Source organism: Aulonocara sp. 'chitande type north' Nkhata Bay, linkage group LG20 (genome assembly GCF_057382095.1).
Source record: "Aulonocara sp. 'chitande type north' Nkhata Bay isolate Kocher_YH1m ecotype deep benthic linkage group LG20, A_spYH_male_GT1.1, whole genome shotgun sequence".
NCBI classification, from domain to species: Eukaryota; Metazoa; Chordata; class Actinopteri; order Cichliformes; family Cichlidae; genus Aulonocara; species Aulonocara sp. 'chitande type north' Nkhata Bay.
Window position 1 is genome coordinate 27840800 of NC_141363.1, and position 18230 is coordinate 27859029.

The following is an 18230-nucleotide window of genomic DNA, read 5'->3' on the forward strand; positions in this document are numbered from 1 at the left end:
AGGTATGCCATTCAGCTGGGTTAGTTACGACGTCGGGAGCAGCTTGGGAGAACAAGGAAACACAGACTGCTTCAGGTTGTCTTCCCAAATCGACTCAAAGGTTTATTTGATACACAGCAGTTTATATAGATGAAAAAAAAGGGTCGTGTGTCAGCTTTCCCAGTTCAAACCGGTACAGACTAAATAAGGAAACGTCTTCCTGCCTTCTGAGCAAAGTATCCCTTGTGTAGTTTATCAGTTCAGCTATAATTTATGATCATCCCAGCAAAATACACTCCTAGACATAAAATACAGAGTTCTTTCATTAGTGAATTCTGAAACGAACCACCTAGCCTTTAACGAGCCTTTTCCAGGAGATAAAGAAAAGGGAGGATGGGAGTAAAGAAGTGGTCTCATCTCTGTGGTGTTTTCGACCTTGGGGTACCAGCTTGTGAGTCCTACACATTAATTCTTGGGTCACAGAGAAAGAGAAAAACAACTAGTAGTTGGGCCTTATTGAGTAACAGTTTTCCTGTATAAAACAATATCCTGTAAATGCTACTATGGTATCAAAATACCTAACAATTAGATAACCTATGAATGGCTTCATATACTTCATATGTCCTTACACTTATTGTGTCATTACTCATGTCAAGATTGTCCTCATATGGTTCACTTTTTATACAGTTAAACAACGCACTGTAATGCTGTCTCCATAATGCTGCAATGTTATCTGCCCCAGAAACACCTTCAACAGTTGATGGTAGAGATGGTTTACAGTTATTAAGAGCTTTCACCTCTTTCCAAAAATCTGCCGTATTATTACACAGCATTTTCCTGGCCAAAGAATCTGCTCTCAGCATTTGCTCATTTTTAGTTATAAAGCGAACAGCGTACTTATATCTGGCATTCGCACATTTTTTCTGTTCCAATTCTGGGCCTTGTTTAGGTCTTCCAGCCATGGCCCAACATTTATAAGCTATGCGAGCTTCATCATGGTACATCATGGTACGGCCTAGCCGGAGTGTCTTAAAAAAGGGCCACGACAGATGTAACTGCATCTCTTCTGAGATGTTTGAAAGTACTGTGTAATGATCAGGTGATGACCAATGATTTTGATATCTGGTTATTTAACTGGTAGAACAACTGGAGGACAAAATCAGCCGTTAAATGTTATGAACTTGTTGAGTAAAACAGGATAACAGTCGACCTCTCATTGTTTCTGTGCTGCTATCTGTGCTGGGGCGATTGTGGCTCAAGAGTTGGGAGTTCGCCTCGTAATTGGAAGGTTGCCGGTTCGAGCCCCGGCTTGGACAGTCTCAGTCGTTGTGTCCTTGGGCAAGACACTTCACCCGTTGCCTACTGGTGGTGGTCAGAGGGCCCGGTGGTGCCAGTGTCCGGCAGCCTCGCCTCTGTCAGTGCGCCCCAGGGTGGCTGTGGCTACAATGTAGCTGCCATCACCAGTGTGTGAATGTGTGTGTGAATGGGTGGATGACTGGATATGTAAAGCGCTTTGGGGTCCTTAGGGACTAGTAAAGCGCTATATAAATACAGGCCATTTACCATCCTGTGTGTGTATTACTGACCAGCATGTCTTATCATCAGCGTGTTACACTCCAGTCGATTTAGTGTAGTGAGACAGAAACCTGACCCCTCTCATGCCACATCATGACAGCTACACATTCTGTTCCATCTCTGGAGGTGAATGCTGGACCAAGAACCAGGATTCTGCTTTTATTCAATAAACTGGAGTGTATCTGTGTACAGGGGGCTACAGGCAAACGTTTGCATGATTCTTTTCCCTCTGTGTGTTTGCAGGCTCACTTCGAATTAGCCTTTGTAGTTAGATATAAGCCAGATGAGCAACCCTCCTTAAGGCCGCACCATGATGCCTCCACATTCACTGTAAACATTGCACTCAACCAAGTAGACCTTGATTACCAGGTGAGTGTCAAGCGCTCCATTTCCACCTACGTTTCAGTTAACATGTATTTTGGTTTTATTCGCACAGAGACCAAATCATTACAAATTCATTCTTTTGATCACAGAATGAAATAAACCCATTCTTCATGCAAACATTAAAAGACAAACAGCTGGTTTACCAGCAGCCCAAATCTGAATGTTGATTGTCCTCTTCAGTTTGTGGCAGTGAGGCATAGAAAAAAAGGCTTTTGTATCATTTCTGTTAATGAAGAGCTCAGGAAATTGTTGAAGGGTTGTTAATGATCATAAAACTGCCACAGCCATCAGCTGCTGATATGTACTGTTTCTTGGCTGCAGGGTGGTGGATGCAGGTTCCTCCGCTATGACTGCTCCATTCAGGCTCCTCGTAAAGGCTGGGCCCTTCTGCACCCGGGCCGTCTCACCCACTACCACGAAGGTCTGCCCACCACCGCCGGTGTCCGCTACATCGCAGTGTCCTTTGTGGATCCCTGAGCTCACAAAGATGGCTGAACTTGACCAAGCGGGACACATTGACCACATGGTCCAGCATCATTCTCTGCATTATCCGATTTAAAGCAGAATTGTTTTTGTTTTCATCAACTCATTTCCTTTATTCTGATATGGCTTCTGTCACACTCACACGGTGATTAACTATTAGCTGCATTAGACAAACTTTTCTGTAGTGAAACATGAAAAACACAATTTTATCACCACTTAAGATGAGAACTTTTATTTAAAGTGATCTTTTGCCCATGAGTATTTTTCAGCAGCAGTCTGCAGGTGTTACCCATCATATGCTCATTTGTATTCAGGCCAGTAACCATCAAAGGTGTAATTTGAATAATTGTTGACTGGCTCACTGAGGTTTGAAAGGCCTAAGTTATCTATTTGTTCATAGGTTTTGTCATAATTAAGCATTTCTGTAAGGTGCACCACTTCTTGTCAGGTTTTTGAACAGCTTCAAAGGGATATTTAAGAAACCAATAGGTGATGTCATAGCTCACACACTTCTTATGTGAAAGGAGGAAGTGAGGTTGTGGATAAGCGTGCACATAAAGACGTCACAAACACACAGGAGATGACTTTTTTTTTTTTTTTTTTTAAATACATTTTATAATACCGTATGTTCATTTTGACTTTAGAATACTTGCAGTGCTGAAATCACCAAGAGCTCACAGAATGGCAGCATCTGTTGCTGGAGAAGCTGTGTCATTCAGCATTCATGGTGCTGGATCGATGGACAGCTGGATGTTTAATTGGTTTATTTTGCATTTCTTTGATCTCTGTTCTGTTTTTTTAAAGAGGTAACGCTGCAAAAACTAACGTGGGTCAGGCATAGGAAGCCTGTAAATGCTTGGACCCATTAGTTTTATTGGGCCATCCAGATGGCAGCTTGTGTAGTAACACAAGTCATGTTTTCAGCTGAACTTCATTGCAGGCAGCTTACCTTTGATTTGTAAAAATAAGTTTTGCTTGCTTTTACGTCAGCAAATATATCTTTACTGTAGCTAAAGCAGCTTTATTCAGACACTCCAAAGCCTGTTTTGTACTGTATTAGATAAAAGCCACACTGAGAAGTTTCATATTGGAATTAGGGCTGCCACGATTAGTCGACTAGTCACGATTATGTCGACTATTAAAATCGTCGACGACTAATTTAATAGTCGACGCATCGTTTGAAGCTTTGTAAGATCACAAAGGACGCAGGAATAAGTAGTAGGATTTAAGGGTGTAATAACGGACTGAAACAGAAGATGGCAGCACTGCATGTACAAGGATGCCAGCTGCCGTTAAACCCCGAAGAAGAAGAAGCTGTGTCCCAGAATTCATAGCGCAGCTGTCAACAATGGCGGCAGCTAGTTAGTTTTAACTTTACTCTTATTATTCTTTCTGGGTCACAAAATAAACGTTTAACATATTTTCAGGCGAGAATGTAGCTGTGTAAACCTCAAATATCTGCTCAGTTTATCAAGACACCACATATTTTCAAAAGCTCTCCGACGTTTTCGGAGACGTCTGTTACCCACTAGCTCGTTAGCTAGGCGGGGGCAAGGCTAACTAGAGCCGTGAGAACACCGGACTCCCAGCAAATCGTTTTCAAACCCACCACTGTCTTTCGCTACTCAGGTTAAACATGATATACAAGTCACTTAGATAACTTAAAATGTTATTGTTTGGCTTTCTTTAGTATTTTATTTGTTCCTGAGTAAATCGGTTTGGCTAAGATTAAAGTTATAGTTTTTGCACAGCTAAATAAACTTCAAGCAGACAGCTGATCATCAGAAGTTTGAGACGCTGGATAATATACTCCGGTGTCCTGTTATATTTTAGAAAGCAAGGAGTTTATTAAACTTCACCGAAACAATCTGCAAATTTCATTAAAAATTAATAAACTACCATCTTGTCTTTATTTTTAGTTAGCACAAACACTTCAAGCTGTAAGCTAATGATAGTTATATAAGACCAGATGCTGCTGGTGCAATAAGCTGTATGTCCAATGGATGATGATCTGATTAGTCGACTAATCGCAAAAATAATCGGTGACTAGTCGACTATCAAAATAATCGTTTGTGGCAGCCCTAATTGGAATCACAGCTCACTTTTATTCTTGAAACGGATGTTCATGAGCTTAAATTTATAGGACAGTGAGGTTCAGTCTCACTGAACGGTCTGACTCAAAACCATCAAGTTGTGTGTATAAACATATTTAAGAATAATGATGATTAAAAGTCTCAGCAGTGCTCAGTGAGAGGGCTCGTCTTATGAAACAGCACCTCTGGTTTGGTGGTTCAGCTGAGAGCACCATCAGGAAACCAGCCAACCAGGAGAAGTCTGATGCCAAGTGTTAAAATTTAGATATTAAACTTTGTAATAATTCTTCCCCATGGACGCACAAGTTATTTTATTTGTATAGCACTCCAGTTCCTGGCCAATCACAAAAAGAGCTCTTTAGCAAATAAACTGGCAACTTTGTGCTGATGTCAAACAATCTGACAGAACAAACTCAGCAGTTAACAGGCCAATAACTATTGGTGGGTGTAGATGAAGTTTTATTCTGTAATTTAAAACAGTCACATTAATAAGTGTACATCAAGCAGTTAAAATACAAAGCTAAAAATGGAAAAAAAGAAAAATGTAAAAGCAATGTAAAAACAAAATTTCAGGTCAGAGATTTCTGTGGTAATGTTACATTTCACAACAAAAGTGGTCACAAGCGGAAGCGATCAGAGAAGTTTGGAGACTCCGGGACTGTAAGAGGAACTTCGCTCTTCTTCACAGCTACAGGTTTGTAGTGTCTGATGGGCTGAGCTTTGTGCACCTGCAAAGTGTGACATACACTGTGTCAGACCACAGACAGGCTGTAAAGTACTGATAGCGCAATAACATACAAGTATACAGTATCATTACACGGAGCCCTGTAATGACTGTGCAGCGTTTCACACGACCAGCTCAAACTGTCTGTCACACAGGTCATCCTACTGGGACGTGGCACGGCCTTATGGTTGATATTTGATATGAAGCACCTTGTGGCAACTGTTGTGATTTGGTGCTGTGTTAATAAAATGACATTGAGTATGTATGTGTGTATATATACACACATATATATACACATATATATATATATATATACACATATACACATATATACATATATATACATATATATACATATATATATACATATACATATATACATATATATACATATATACATATACATATATACATACATATATATATATACATATATATACATACATACATATATATATATATATATATACATACATACATACATACATATACATACATATATATATATATATATATATATATATATATATATATATATATATATATATATATATATATATATATATATATATATATATATATACACACACATATATATACATATATACACACACACACACACACATATATATATATGTCTCAGTGCTCTGTCCAAGTCAGAGGGTTAGCTGAAGAACACTGGAATGTGCAAATGTTACCAAAGACTTCCTCTGATAGTTTCCCAGTAAAGGTTTTAATGGTGACCACAGGAGCAGCGCTGCTGTTTTGGACGGTCGTTTTCTTTCACTTAACCTGAGCTCAGCGTCTCAGTAGCAGCTCCGCCTCTTTGCAGTGTATAAACAGACTGTAGCTGCACCTTAAACTGTGCCAGCGTCATCATCATCACTGCTGCTGTTGTGTTAACAGTCTTTGTTCAAAACTGGGGGCTGTGTGAGCTGCCAAACGTGCATTTTTCTATCCATCTGTAGCTCTAGATCTACACACACCAGCACCAGGCGCTGCTGATACTTTCTGCAGTTACCTGCTCTTGTCGCAGCCGGGCAACCTCCTCCTTCTGTCTCTGCTCTTCTTCTCGTCTCTGCTCTGCCTCCATGTGCGCCCGCAGAACCTCCTTCTCACTGGTCACTCGCTCGTACTCCTGCCACTCTCGGGCACGCCGCTCTGTTGCCAGTTCAAAGGCCTCTACAACTATGGAAGAATTATTGCCTTCAGAGTGCAGTGACAGATGACAGTGAAGACAGAGGACACAGTGAGTGACACAACCTTGAAGAGTGGTTCAGCCTCAGCAAAGCTGAAGCACTCTTCAAGACACATGCAATTTTCAGACAGTATTCAACACCAGCGCTGCACCTGCCCATTACTTTTATCATCCATTAGTCATTCTCAGATCAATCAGACAATAGTGAGATATTTATCAAGAGCCAGTAAATGTGGCTCCAGTGTTTGATAATCAAACTCAAAACTGCTTTTCTGATAATTGCACTGAATACTCGCAGCAACAACAAAGCGCAGACATGTGGCTGCAGCTGTATCGCAGCGTTCTACATGTCAGCTGAAGCAAACACCTCTGTGCCTAGGTGGAGTCTCCAGGTAATCTGATTTGCTAAGAGCAATATAACGCTCATATTTGTCATTGACATTCCTCAGAGAGAGAAATTATAAAGCATAAACTGCTTTATAGTTTGTCAGACTGTCATTTGAACATTTTGGCAAATGTGGCATTCAGCTGAGGAAAGGAGAGGTGACAACAGCACAACAGACAATCTCTATACAGCTGCAACCTCCCATCATGCATCACAGCAATGATAATAAACACAAAGGATCTGTTTTAGTCTAAACTGAGCGTCCTTACCCACTGCAGGCCGGGCCTCTTTCTTGGGCCTGAAAGGCTCCTTGTGAATGACGGTGTTGGGCCGAGCTTTAAATACTGCTGCTTCCTCTTGATGTTTCTGTTCTTCTTTCACCTGTGAGGTACAGATGTTGTGAGTGTTATTCAAATAAAAAAATGAAAATAAAGTGAAAAATCCCATCATACCATCTGCTCCCAGCGACTGTTCTTCACAGTTCCCCGTTCATCCAGAAGCAGCCTAAAAGGCTCAGGCTTGGTAGACTCCAGCTTCTTCTTCTCTGGCAGGACCACACTGTCAAAGTCAGGCAGCGGCTGGGCCTTAAACTGTGGTATCTGGAAAATATTCAGGCGACAGAGTCACTCAGTAACTCTGTACTGTGAAACTCTCGACGACAGACTGAAAGTCAGACTACCTCTTCGTTTCGCTTTTCCTCCAACTTTTTCTCTCTCAAGGCTTTTCTTTCACGCTCCCTCTGCTCAAAGGAGAAAGGACAGACCTCCACACGGTGGTTCTCAGGTAGCCGGGGCTGAAAGGGCAGGCCGAAGTGAGGCACTGGGGGGGCCTTAACTGGTGACGGCTGCTTGACCTGACAAAGACAGTTTTATGGGTATAGCTGCAGTAGATGGTGCACAGAGCCATAGCAAAGACACACGTCCTTACCTCCTCGACCTTGCGATCTAGTCGAACTCTCTTCTTGAGGGCAAAGGCAGGAGACTCGGGAACAGTCGGATTTGCAACTTTCTTTTCTGGCAGTCCCTGTTGATGAGAGGATTCTTAAAACAGTATTCCCACACAGTAAAATCTGCCTTTCTGCAATGAAAAAACAACTTTGAAACTCATCAGTGTTTAAACTCACCACAACTCCTTCCAGAACCTTTTTGGGCAGAGGCTTGGCTTTAAAGTTCTGGGGCTTTTCGTCATCCTCCTGGGGCTTCTTTGTGGCCTGCCTCTCCTGGAGCCTTTTTTCAATCTCCAGCTCGAAGCCTTCGGGTACGGTGGGCTCCTTCACTGCTGGCTTTTTTAGGTCCTCTGCACTCTCCAGTATCTTCCTGTTCAGCTCCAGCGCCTTGATTTTAAAGCTGCGTTTAAAAGCCAACATTAGTCAATGGTCACTAGATCAAAATGTAACGCTGTCACAGTGAAGTGACCCAAACGTAGCTTCTGCCACAAACTACAACTGTAGCGGCAAAAACACGTCACATCAATCAAGACATTTCAGCATTTTGGCCTCTGTAACTGTTGAAGCTGCAGCCATGCACATACTGATCCATGATTCCTAAATAATCAGCTGTATTTTGTATAATAACAGTCCTTAAAGAAACCCTGCAATGCCACATTTTCCATGTGTTAGCAAAAGGAGGAGGTTTACAATGGCTCATCTGAAACATCTTAGTGCATTTATTATTTCTATGCTATTGTAAGTCATTATTGTCAGGCTGTCCTAAACACTGCATGAAAAACCTTCAGTTGATGCCAAATATACTGCACCAAAAGTACTGACAGGGACTAGAAAGTAAGAGAGCACACACTGGCTTCTCTTTAGTGGCTCCAGATTCTGATTTAAAATCCTTCCCCTCAAACACAAGTTTGGATTCAGGAGGCAGACGCTCTCTACTTTTAAGATTAGGCTTCAAACTTTCCTTTTTGCTTATAGTTAGCACTGGATCAGGTCACCCGAACACTTTAAATACAACGTTTTTTGCAAAACACCAGAAATCTGTTGTGAAACCACGTTTCCCAACACAAAGTGACGGCACATTACAAGAACCTCCAACCAGAAAAGGCCAAGCTTCTCACTTTGCAAGTTTTTCCGCCTCCTCAGCCTCCAGCTCAGCAGAGCACTTAACAGTAGGCGGCCGGCTCCTCTGACGAGTCATCAGGTATGGGGAGTGGGGCTGAGTGAGCTTCAGGTGGTTCCCCTTTGCTGTGGCGGGTCCTGTTGAAACAGGATGCAGATACAATGAAAACCTGCAATAATGTTTTTTTTTTTAACCCTTATCTGAAGAGTGTCACAGAGAGTCAGCATGCACCACACCTCTCTCTTGACTTCTACGACTGTGCATATGGTAGCGGGTGGGGGTTCGCTTCTGGAACTGCTCGATCTGCTGGGCCATGGGCACATAAGCGCTCGCCTCTTCCGCCTTTCTCTTGTTGCCTGTTGACAGGTTGAAAGGTTTGGGCACTGTGGCACCTTTCCGAGCCTTTGCCTGAAAACAAGTATAATCAGTTTTTTTTCCCCCATCTCACCTTAGCTTAAATATGCAGATGTTTCATCAAGTTTCTTTTAGCTGCTGTTAACAAAGATGAACTTTATAGTGGGCTGCAATGAACTGGCAATAAAGCAAGTTGTGTCACTTACTGGGGAGGACGGTTTGCGAAGCTGACTGACAAAGTCCACTTCCTTCTCTGTGTTGCATGAAGTGGAGGACTTAACACGGGTATCTGTACTGAAGTGGAAGTCTTTGGGCACAGTTGTAGACAGGAACGTCTTCTTTGGTGGTGGATCTGAAATGACAGTGGTTTGGTTTTTTTTAAACCAAACAAGTAAAGTGAACACTTTTAACCCCCAGAACTCTAAACTCATCAGAACTGCTAACAGGAGTCATTTTGACCTGCAACAACAGTAATGGCAAAGACAGCGCTTCTGGGTCATCTCAGATCCTTTAAAAATGCACATGAGAATAAACCAATAAACAAAGGGTACAACACATAAAACTGACACCTAAACAATTTACTTGAATAAGAACATTATGAAAAGTGAAAAATGTGGTAGTACATGTGCTGAAATAGAGGTGTGAAAACACTTAAACAGACCGATCAACTCATTGTCTGCATTGTAAACTTAACCACAGAGCAGGTTACAAAAATGTAAGAAACATTTAATTTCTATAAAAAGTAAAACAGTCAAGTTTCATCCGTTTCCTTCACATCGTCTTTGCTGATTGGACCTGAAGCACCACCCACACTGCAGCTCAGTTCTGACACATCTGCTTCACCATCTGATTGACTGCTCTCTCCACACACTTGACTGCTCAGTTCACCCAGCATGCCTAGCAACACTTTCATTTTACTTTAGTCTCTATAGGTCACAATGACATCTTTGACAGTTCAGAGTATGAGTGGTCGTACTATTTCTCCCCTCTTAAAAAACAAATTCACCAAAAAAAACAAACAAATTTTAGGAATATTTCTGGAAACACAGGCTGATGAAAAAAAAATGATGGGGTTTTATTTTTCACAGCTCGTTTTGTTTACGGTAAATGCCAAAGGGTCAAACGTACCCGTTGGCAGTTCTAGAGTTAGAGTGTTACTACTGGCTGTAGCACCACAGTCTGAAACATGTACTCACTCCCAGCTAGAGCAGCCTTGTAGCTGGCCTCATTCTTCTTCCGGTGAAGAGCAACTTCCTTCTGAAGGTTCCTGATGCGCTCCAGCTCCAGCTCCTCAGAGGTGCTCGGCCTGCGGGTCACAGATTTTTGTAGACTTTAATCTTTAGTAAAGGTACATCTGTACCCCCGTCTCTCATTTAGAGGCTCAACATGTCAACGTTCTCTTCATGACCCTACTACTTAAAAAAAGGCGACTGGCTCAAGCTCAAGGACTCATTTACACCAAATCCCAGACACTACACCTGCTACCATCATCCACCTTCCCACATGTTTGGGTGGGGTACTGTCTTAAAGAAGGATTCCTACAATGTGAGTACTGGAGGTCAGCCCAGTACTCAGAACAAACCTGAACAAGAGAAATTCAAGCACTTCATGCACTGCAACCATTGATCATCGTAATTATTAAGCATCCTATCCTGTCAATTAATCACATAATCAGACAAGAAATTATTTTTACTTATGAGCAATAATCAAAAGAGAAAAAAGGGTTTAAAATGAACTGCTCATTGGTTTCCATTTTACAAATGTCAGTCAAAGAACAGTCAAAGGTCAAAATCAAATAAGGTATACATAAAATCTCTACTCTGACACAAAATAAATGTCTGTGGCATTTGGCTGTTTGGGAAGAGGGAATGTTTTAGAAGTGACTTGGCAGCAGCAGACGGATGCAGAGCGACACAGGGCGAGCTTTCTGATGTGAGGGGTTTGTGACATTTAGTGTAGTCATCTGTTTTTTGTTGTTGTTTTTTTTTTCAAAACAATGAGGCGACTCCTGAATGTCACAGATTGCTAAGAACCAACCAAAGGCAGGAAGAACTATATAAACACCTGTTTTTGTGAGGCCTGATGTGGCTGTATCGCCTGATACCTGTCCATGAGGAGGAGAACTCTGCAGCGGTTACCTGTGCCTCAACAACAGCCGCACACAGGAGTGACTGATACTGCAGCAGTAAGCAAAACGACCGGGCTGGAGAGTTCAAACAGCTGGAGACCAACCAACTCTCTAACCCCACTCCACACGCCAAATCACACAAATCCCCGTTTCTCCACAATAACTCAGGCTGTCAGTAGCAGCTCATTTACACTGTGGGAATGATTTACCTGACAATGGAAAAATACTTATGACACGACACTAATGTGACAAATGCAAATTTTCTGGCCATACACTGTAACAAAACACAAGATTAATGTATGGTGGGTCTTTTAGCCATTATGTAGCGCTTACCTTTGCTTTAACAATGAACAATTTGTTGTTCCCCTCCGACACGGCGCCATTATTTACCCAGCCAGATCCAAAATGCATGTATCTGTCCCTGCTTTCAAAGCTTTAATCCTGGCAGCAGTGTAAGGTGAGGGGTGCTCTACAAGCTACATGGTGGTGACCAAACTGGTGAGACTCTCACAGAGACATCACTACTTTCAGGGATTCAAATAAAGCTGCACAGTATGATCACAGGCCCCCGAAAAAGTTTCCCTCCATGGACAGATGATCCAAGCAGTCCGTCTAATATTTACAGTCATGAATAATGTTTTACCCACGAGGGTAGTGAGTCGGGTCATGTGACTGAAAACTGAACACACTTCTCACAAGTCCAGATTCTCTGTTTATAACCACTTTAAGACTAACAAATATCTGATTTTCATCCTTTTCTCTAGTTTTATACTCTCCAGCCTTCCTTCTGTTACCAGTATCAGCTCACCCTCCGTCCTGCTTACAAACTTGGAACCTGCCGTTTATTTTTAGCCGTCTTAAAACCACTCGCTCTACCATGAAGTAAATACATATGAGCCAGTTTTACTTTATCATTCTACACAAATGCTGAACATTTCCAGCCGAGAGCATTTTAACATTAATTTCAAGTTCTTTCTCATTGTACATTCAAGGATAGATAAAGGTGTAAGGCACAGTCTTACTCTGTGAGTGTGGAGGTGGAAGCTGCTGCGTGGGTCTGATGTTCTCTCTTTGAATTTAGCCGCTCACTCCTGCGGGGACCAAACCCAGAAAGCAGCTGCTCACTCCTGGATTTTTGGGCAACAGGACATCTACATTAAACTGCTGTAACTGAAAACTCTAAGAAAAAAGCTGAAGGTGAAGAGATGGTTTCTTAGCTTTCTAACTGGTAGAAAGTGTGCATGTGCTGGACTCTCAGCTTTTTCAGGTTTAGAATGATGACAGGATACTTCTAATACTCACTCTTTGCATTTCTTTGATGGTGGTGGAGCTGGACCGCTGGTCATGTCTTTACGCTTTGAAACTCTAAAATAAATTAGAACAGAAGCAGTTCTCAAACTTGAACCGATTACACACAGATGCTGTTCTATAACCATCGTGTTTTTACGCAGGGGCTGGATCAGACAGCGAAGCTGCAGTGTTTAAGGTTTGGACTCTGCATGGTACAAAGAGTACTGCACACCCACTTAGAGGAGTTGCCAATACATACATGCAATGCCACACATTTATTAAGTATTTATTAATGTATTTACACTTGTCTCTTCCACAATGTCAGTCTTACTTTTACTGTTTTGAACCAGCTTCATTTTCACCTTCTTTCCTTCCTGCACTCGGCACCAGTGGCACTTTTATTGTGACGACTATTTTTACTTTTTATCGTTCTGCTGTAACAAAACACTTTTCTTTGTGGGATCAATAAATTATCTGTCCATATTTATCATGTAGGGTTTGTGTAGAACCTATTTAATACAAATGATATACAACAGGAAACTGTCAATGAATGACTGGATGCCAGAATTTCATGAGTGCCGTCTCGTGTACAGCCCCTTTGGCAAAACCCAACAAGTCTTCTACTGAGTGCATCATGTGGGAAAGAAACCTTTTGTGTGAAAGTTTCACATGGTTACACAAAAGTAACAACTACATCAACTGTACCTGCGTGGCTGTGCAGAGACTTTAATAACAGGCCTTTGCTTTGAACGGACATCGTTCTGTGTGCGACGTTCAGCACCCCAGGACGTCACAATGTTTGCAGGTGGAGATGCCGATATGCTGGGACCTGGAACATAAAAACAATTACAGATAGTCACACATTAACCAAGTTACAAGGACAGAAAATAATGACTAAAGATGCACGGGGGTGTTGACTAACCAGAGTCACCGTCAGTGTTTGTTTGAGACAACATCACATGCTCAGGCTCATCACTTGTCAGATGCAGCTGGTCCGGTCTCGAAGGTGTGATAAGATGATCACTTTCTCCCACAGCGTGCATTTCTGCCCACGAGAGATTCGATGGTCAAAACTTTTCAATTCTGGTCACTAGTACACTACAGATTCGATTGTAAAACCACACTTTTTTAGTTAGAAATCCCACCTGAGGGGCCATTCCAGTTTAGGAGAAAAAGAAAACATTAACCTAATAAAGTCTGACTTTAAATGGAACGCTCAGTCAAATCCTCAGGACTGACGATCAAATAGAGCAAGCCTATTCAAATGGTGGCAAACAGGCTACATGCAGCCCAGAAGCAACCTCTGAGTGTCCCTGCCTGTGGTCCTGGCAGAATTTTTTTTTTTTTTCTTACAGCATAGTGTAGACTGTGAATGCAACACTCCTAGTAGGCTAGCAACATTCAACCCACAATGCAGCGTGATGTTGTAAACATTAAGCTATCATGGCACCAGTTCCCCAATGTTAAGAAAGTAGCAGTCGTCATCCTCATCCTCTGTTTGGGTCAACGTACACATGTGAATCAAGCTTTTCACACATGAACTCAATAAAAAGCAGCTCTCGTTGTTCACTGACTGACACTTCACCACTGCCTTTGGATTACACTGACATCTTACGAGCCAAAAGTTGCCGCTCTTGTTCAGAAAAAAGTCACGTCTCCCATTAATAATGTAAGAGGTAACTGTAGCCTACATATCAACATAATGTGGGATGTCTAACAAGCCATGCCTAATTACAGGTGTTGATTTAAAACAAACCTGTATTCCCTCAGTGTGCAGCAGTAAATGTTGTATTCATATGTGTTACTGCTATGGTTTGTGCATTTGATAGGATTGATTGTTCTTTTTTTAAATTCTGTTAAATGCTCTTTAAGATGTGTCTGAGTCACCAAAATATTTATTTTATTTTGAAAGGGAATTATCAAAACGTCTGTTGTTTTTTTTTTATAAATTCAAATGTGAAGAAAAAGTATTGCTACTACTGCAGACGCTATTCAGTTATAGCTCATTTAATGTTTTTTTTATGGACCTTTAGGTGTGCATTTGTGAGCGGTCACCAGATTTAAAAGGAACAAAGTGAATAAACATTACTTGTTTTTCCAATACATTTGTGTTGGTTTGAAATTTATCATGATCTGCTGCTACTGGCTGCAAAAATATCTCTACAAAAAAATAAATAATAATAATAATAATCTAGCCCAAATAACTTTTTAGTTGAATAGCCGTGAAATAGAGGATCAAACTCCATTAAACAAAAAGACACTATAGTAGTTTGTTGACCTCGAGTGCTGCTGATCTGACCCAAGCTAAAAACGACTCTTCCTCCCTCATATTTTAAATATCACAGTCAGGACGTGCTGGTTAGCTCAGTGAGAGACCAGCAAACCATTGGCCACATGGCCAGAGTGCAGCGACGCATGCTTGAGCTGCAGCCCTTTGCTGCATGTCTTCACCCCTACTCTCTACTTTCTTGCTCATCTATCCAATAGAGGCATAAATGCACAAAAAATGTTTTTAGAAAACAATTAAAAAACACCGCAGTCAGGACTAACACGTGGTAATATTCCCTAGTCCTCTGGATTACAATGGAGACCCTACTCTGCAGAAGAATGCCAGAGTTACCAATCTCACAGTTAGTTGTGACAGTTTGTTGAACATGCTTCCTGGAATAGGGCCCTGTTGATGTCTTTGTTTTGGTTTTGCAACCATTATGAGGCAACAAACCACAATGCATTGCCATTCCAAGAACAATCACTGGTGTGTGTTTATATACATCATCGGGAATTCAATGGGGATGTGGCAAACAGCACCTAGAGGCCAACTTCAAGCCTGTAGCACAAATTACCATCAACTGTGGGATTTACCAATGAGATGCTCTGTCCCCACTGCTGTTCTTCACAGGCCTGAACCCCCTCAGCCCGACCATTAACAAGACTCGCTAGGGATACAGACTACAGAATGGAGCTACCTTCGCTTCATGGAGGACACGAAGCTGTATTCAAGGAGTGAACGTGGCATTGATTCACTGATCTATACAACAAGGATCTACAGTAGTGACACAGCTATATAATCCAGATTGCAGATGTGTCGTTGGACGGTAATAAAGAGAGGGGGGTAGTCAGAATCGAGTGGGTTGCACTACCAGAAGGCAACATTGCAGATATCAAGGAAAGTTAAAAGTACTTGGGAATCCCACAGGTAAATGAACGCCACAGTCACCAAATACCCAACATGACAAATCTGAATTTTAAAAAACTGGACTAAATTTCAATAAAACTCATTTTCAATGTAAAAGATACACACAGGCTACAAAACAGATCTTTTTTTTTATATATATAATACAACACTCTTAAAATAAATATGCAGGGACACTGAAGCTCTTGTAAATATGAAATTAAATAGTAAAATGGTAAAATGAGGAACTGACTGGTTAATATACAGCGCTTTTCTGCTCTGAGCATTCTATAAAACCGCCTCATTCAACCATTCACACAAGCAACAAATATGAAACATTAGTACCCCAATGGATGCATCAGAGAGCAACCCGGGGTTTGCATCTTGCTCAAGGATATTAGGCAAACAGACTGGAACAGCCCAGCATCAGAGCACCAACTTTCTAACTAAAGATGACCTGCTCTACCTCCTCAGCTTAAACTCTCTCTCTACATTCAAAACACTTTGAGATGACAATATGACCTGCGAGTGGACACTTTGGTTAAAACTGTTAGCCAACATCCTAAGATAAAGGATACTGGAAAATGGTAGGAATGACGTACGCAAGTTTTTGTGAAACAAGTCACCAAAAAGCCTTCTTCAAAAAGTGATCGCTGCCTGTTAGATCCGCTTTTGTAGCCCTCCATAACAACACCCACTTGCTGTATGCCCAGCAGGGTATCCTTTAAAATGCATATTGTTGGATAAAGATGTGCAGAGGACACTTACCAAACCACTTGTCGTCGGTTTCAGCATTCACTAGTTCTTTGAAGTCAACGACGTGGGACGGGGCATCAAACTCGTAGCGCTCCAAAGTATCCCCGGACTCGTTCTCGGCCATGTTTTCAGGTTATTTCTTCGACAACTCACTAAACAGGGAACTACGAAGATTGCAAACTTCAAATTATCAATCTTTCAGCCAAAAAACAGTTTTATTTGCAACAACCAAACTGAGGTGACTTGCACCCACATAAACCACGGCTAGGTTGCATTCTATCGTTATGGCTTCATGGGAGACTATTGGCCGTGTTAGCCAAGACAACAGACCAAACTGGCTGGAAAAGGTCAAAAGCATTTACTTCTCGTCTCCTACGAGAATTTATCCCACAGTAATGTCACGTTAGCTTTGCAATTGCGGTTCCGAGTCGCTTTTTCTTCATAGAAACAGAATATAAACGGTAACATTGCTGATAAGGAAACAACTGCCGAGCTAGCGTTACATACGTCTTCACGAGAAGGTACTATTAACATAAACCCAACTATAAACTCACTCCATTATACACATAACAATATGCAACACTATATATTTTTAGTGAGCTAAAAAACTACATCTGAAAATAAGGCAGCAATAAATAATGTAAATGACTGCAAAAACTCACCGTCTTTGCTCACTGCGACTAAAAGGGAAAACAAACAAGCCGCGCAGCGCTCAACGGAAGCGTTTAAATTTGCCACTGTTTTGAACCAGCCAATGACAAACGTTGTATTCACCAACTTGTCACTTATTGGCTTATGCAATGTAAAAACGTATTACGTAACCACGTAATCACAAAACTTAAAATCTGCGTGATTTTGTACAGTGATGTGTGTAATTTTGAATACGCCGGCTCCAGTCCACATAATACTGAATATACGTTGTTATTTTTTAGAAATACACACCCACAAGTTGTTAAATTCAGTGTCACAAACTGAATCATCCAAAAGTAGAAATGTTTAATGTGTGACTTTCTTTTCGTTCTCTTAAAGATCGTTAAATAGGCAGCCACGTTTTCTTCCTCCAAACTTTTATGTCTTATAAACAGTGTAAATGGGTACATTCATCAGCTAAGGAAAAAAAATGCAAAAAAATGATGGAACAAAAAATAAATAAATAAAAAATCAGCAAACGTTGCAGTTACACATCATGATGTCAGTGTATGATAGCACATACAGATAAACGCACACAACTAAATTATAAAGTAATGAAATGCACGACTGATTTTGTTCCTGCCTATGTGTTAACCCTGCGACAGACTGGCGACCTGTCCAGTGTGTACCCTGCCTCTTTAACTTGTGTGGGTAATATACAGGGTAATACATCTGCAACACGAGCTATCAGCGGTGACCCTTCGGTATATTGAATCAATAACATAGAACTTCAGAAATGATGAAGGGGATACTGTGGGTGTCAGCTAACCTTGTTTCATATAATTTAATAGATAAATGCTTTATATACCAACTGCGCTCTAAACACGAACATCCCTGGGAGGCTGTACTCAGGGGCACAACCTTCAGCCTCTCGGTTAGGGCTAAACAATGACTTTTCATAATATATTATTTTGGTTGGCTAAGTTGCCGTTCACTCATGACTTCAACGTATC

At 41.3% G+C, this 18230-nt stretch overlaps 2 protein-coding genes across 3 annotated transcripts in view; one reads left to right on the forward strand and one right to left on the reverse strand.

Moving 5' to 3' along the window:
• plod1a (procollagen-lysine, 2-oxoglutarate 5-dioxygenase 1a) overlaps positions 1 to 5242 on the forward strand; it is a 37136-nt gene extending 31894 nt beyond the window's left edge. The window contains exons 18-19 of the mRNA XM_086278957.1: positions 1798 to 1923; positions 2260 to 5242. Of these exons, the coding sequence (XP_086135083.1) occupies positions 1798 to 1923; positions 2260 to 2415 (282 nt within the window). The 3' untranslated portion in view covers positions 2416 to 5242. The remainder of the gene's footprint in view (positions 1 to 1797; positions 1924 to 2259) is intronic.
• On the reverse strand, positions 4951 to 17371 carry tpx2 (TPX2 microtubule nucleation factor). Of its 2 annotated transcripts, none has more exons than XM_086278959.1 (17): positions 17250 to 17371; positions 16600 to 16751; positions 13582 to 13704; positions 13365 to 13488; positions 12672 to 12734; positions 12392 to 12496; positions 10438 to 10547; positions 9448 to 9593; positions 9124 to 9295; positions 8886 to 9024; positions 7945 to 8167; positions 7749 to 7844; positions 7501 to 7674; positions 7274 to 7420; positions 7091 to 7202; positions 6260 to 6426; positions 4951 to 5242 (listed from the first exon to the last, which is right to left on the reverse strand). In XM_086278959.1, exons 2-17 carry the CDS (start codon positions 16709 to 16711, stop codon positions 5132 to 5134), a joined length of 2124 nt encoding a protein of 707 aa, XP_086135085.1. In that variant the 5' UTR covers positions 16712 to 16751; positions 17250 to 17371; the 3' UTR covers positions 4951 to 5131. The 2 variants fall into 2 exon arrangements, with proteins under 2 accessions (XP_086135085.1, XP_086135084.1); XM_086278958.1 differs by having other exon boundaries at positions 6260 to 6444.
• Positions 17372 to 18230: the final 859 nt, after the last annotated feature.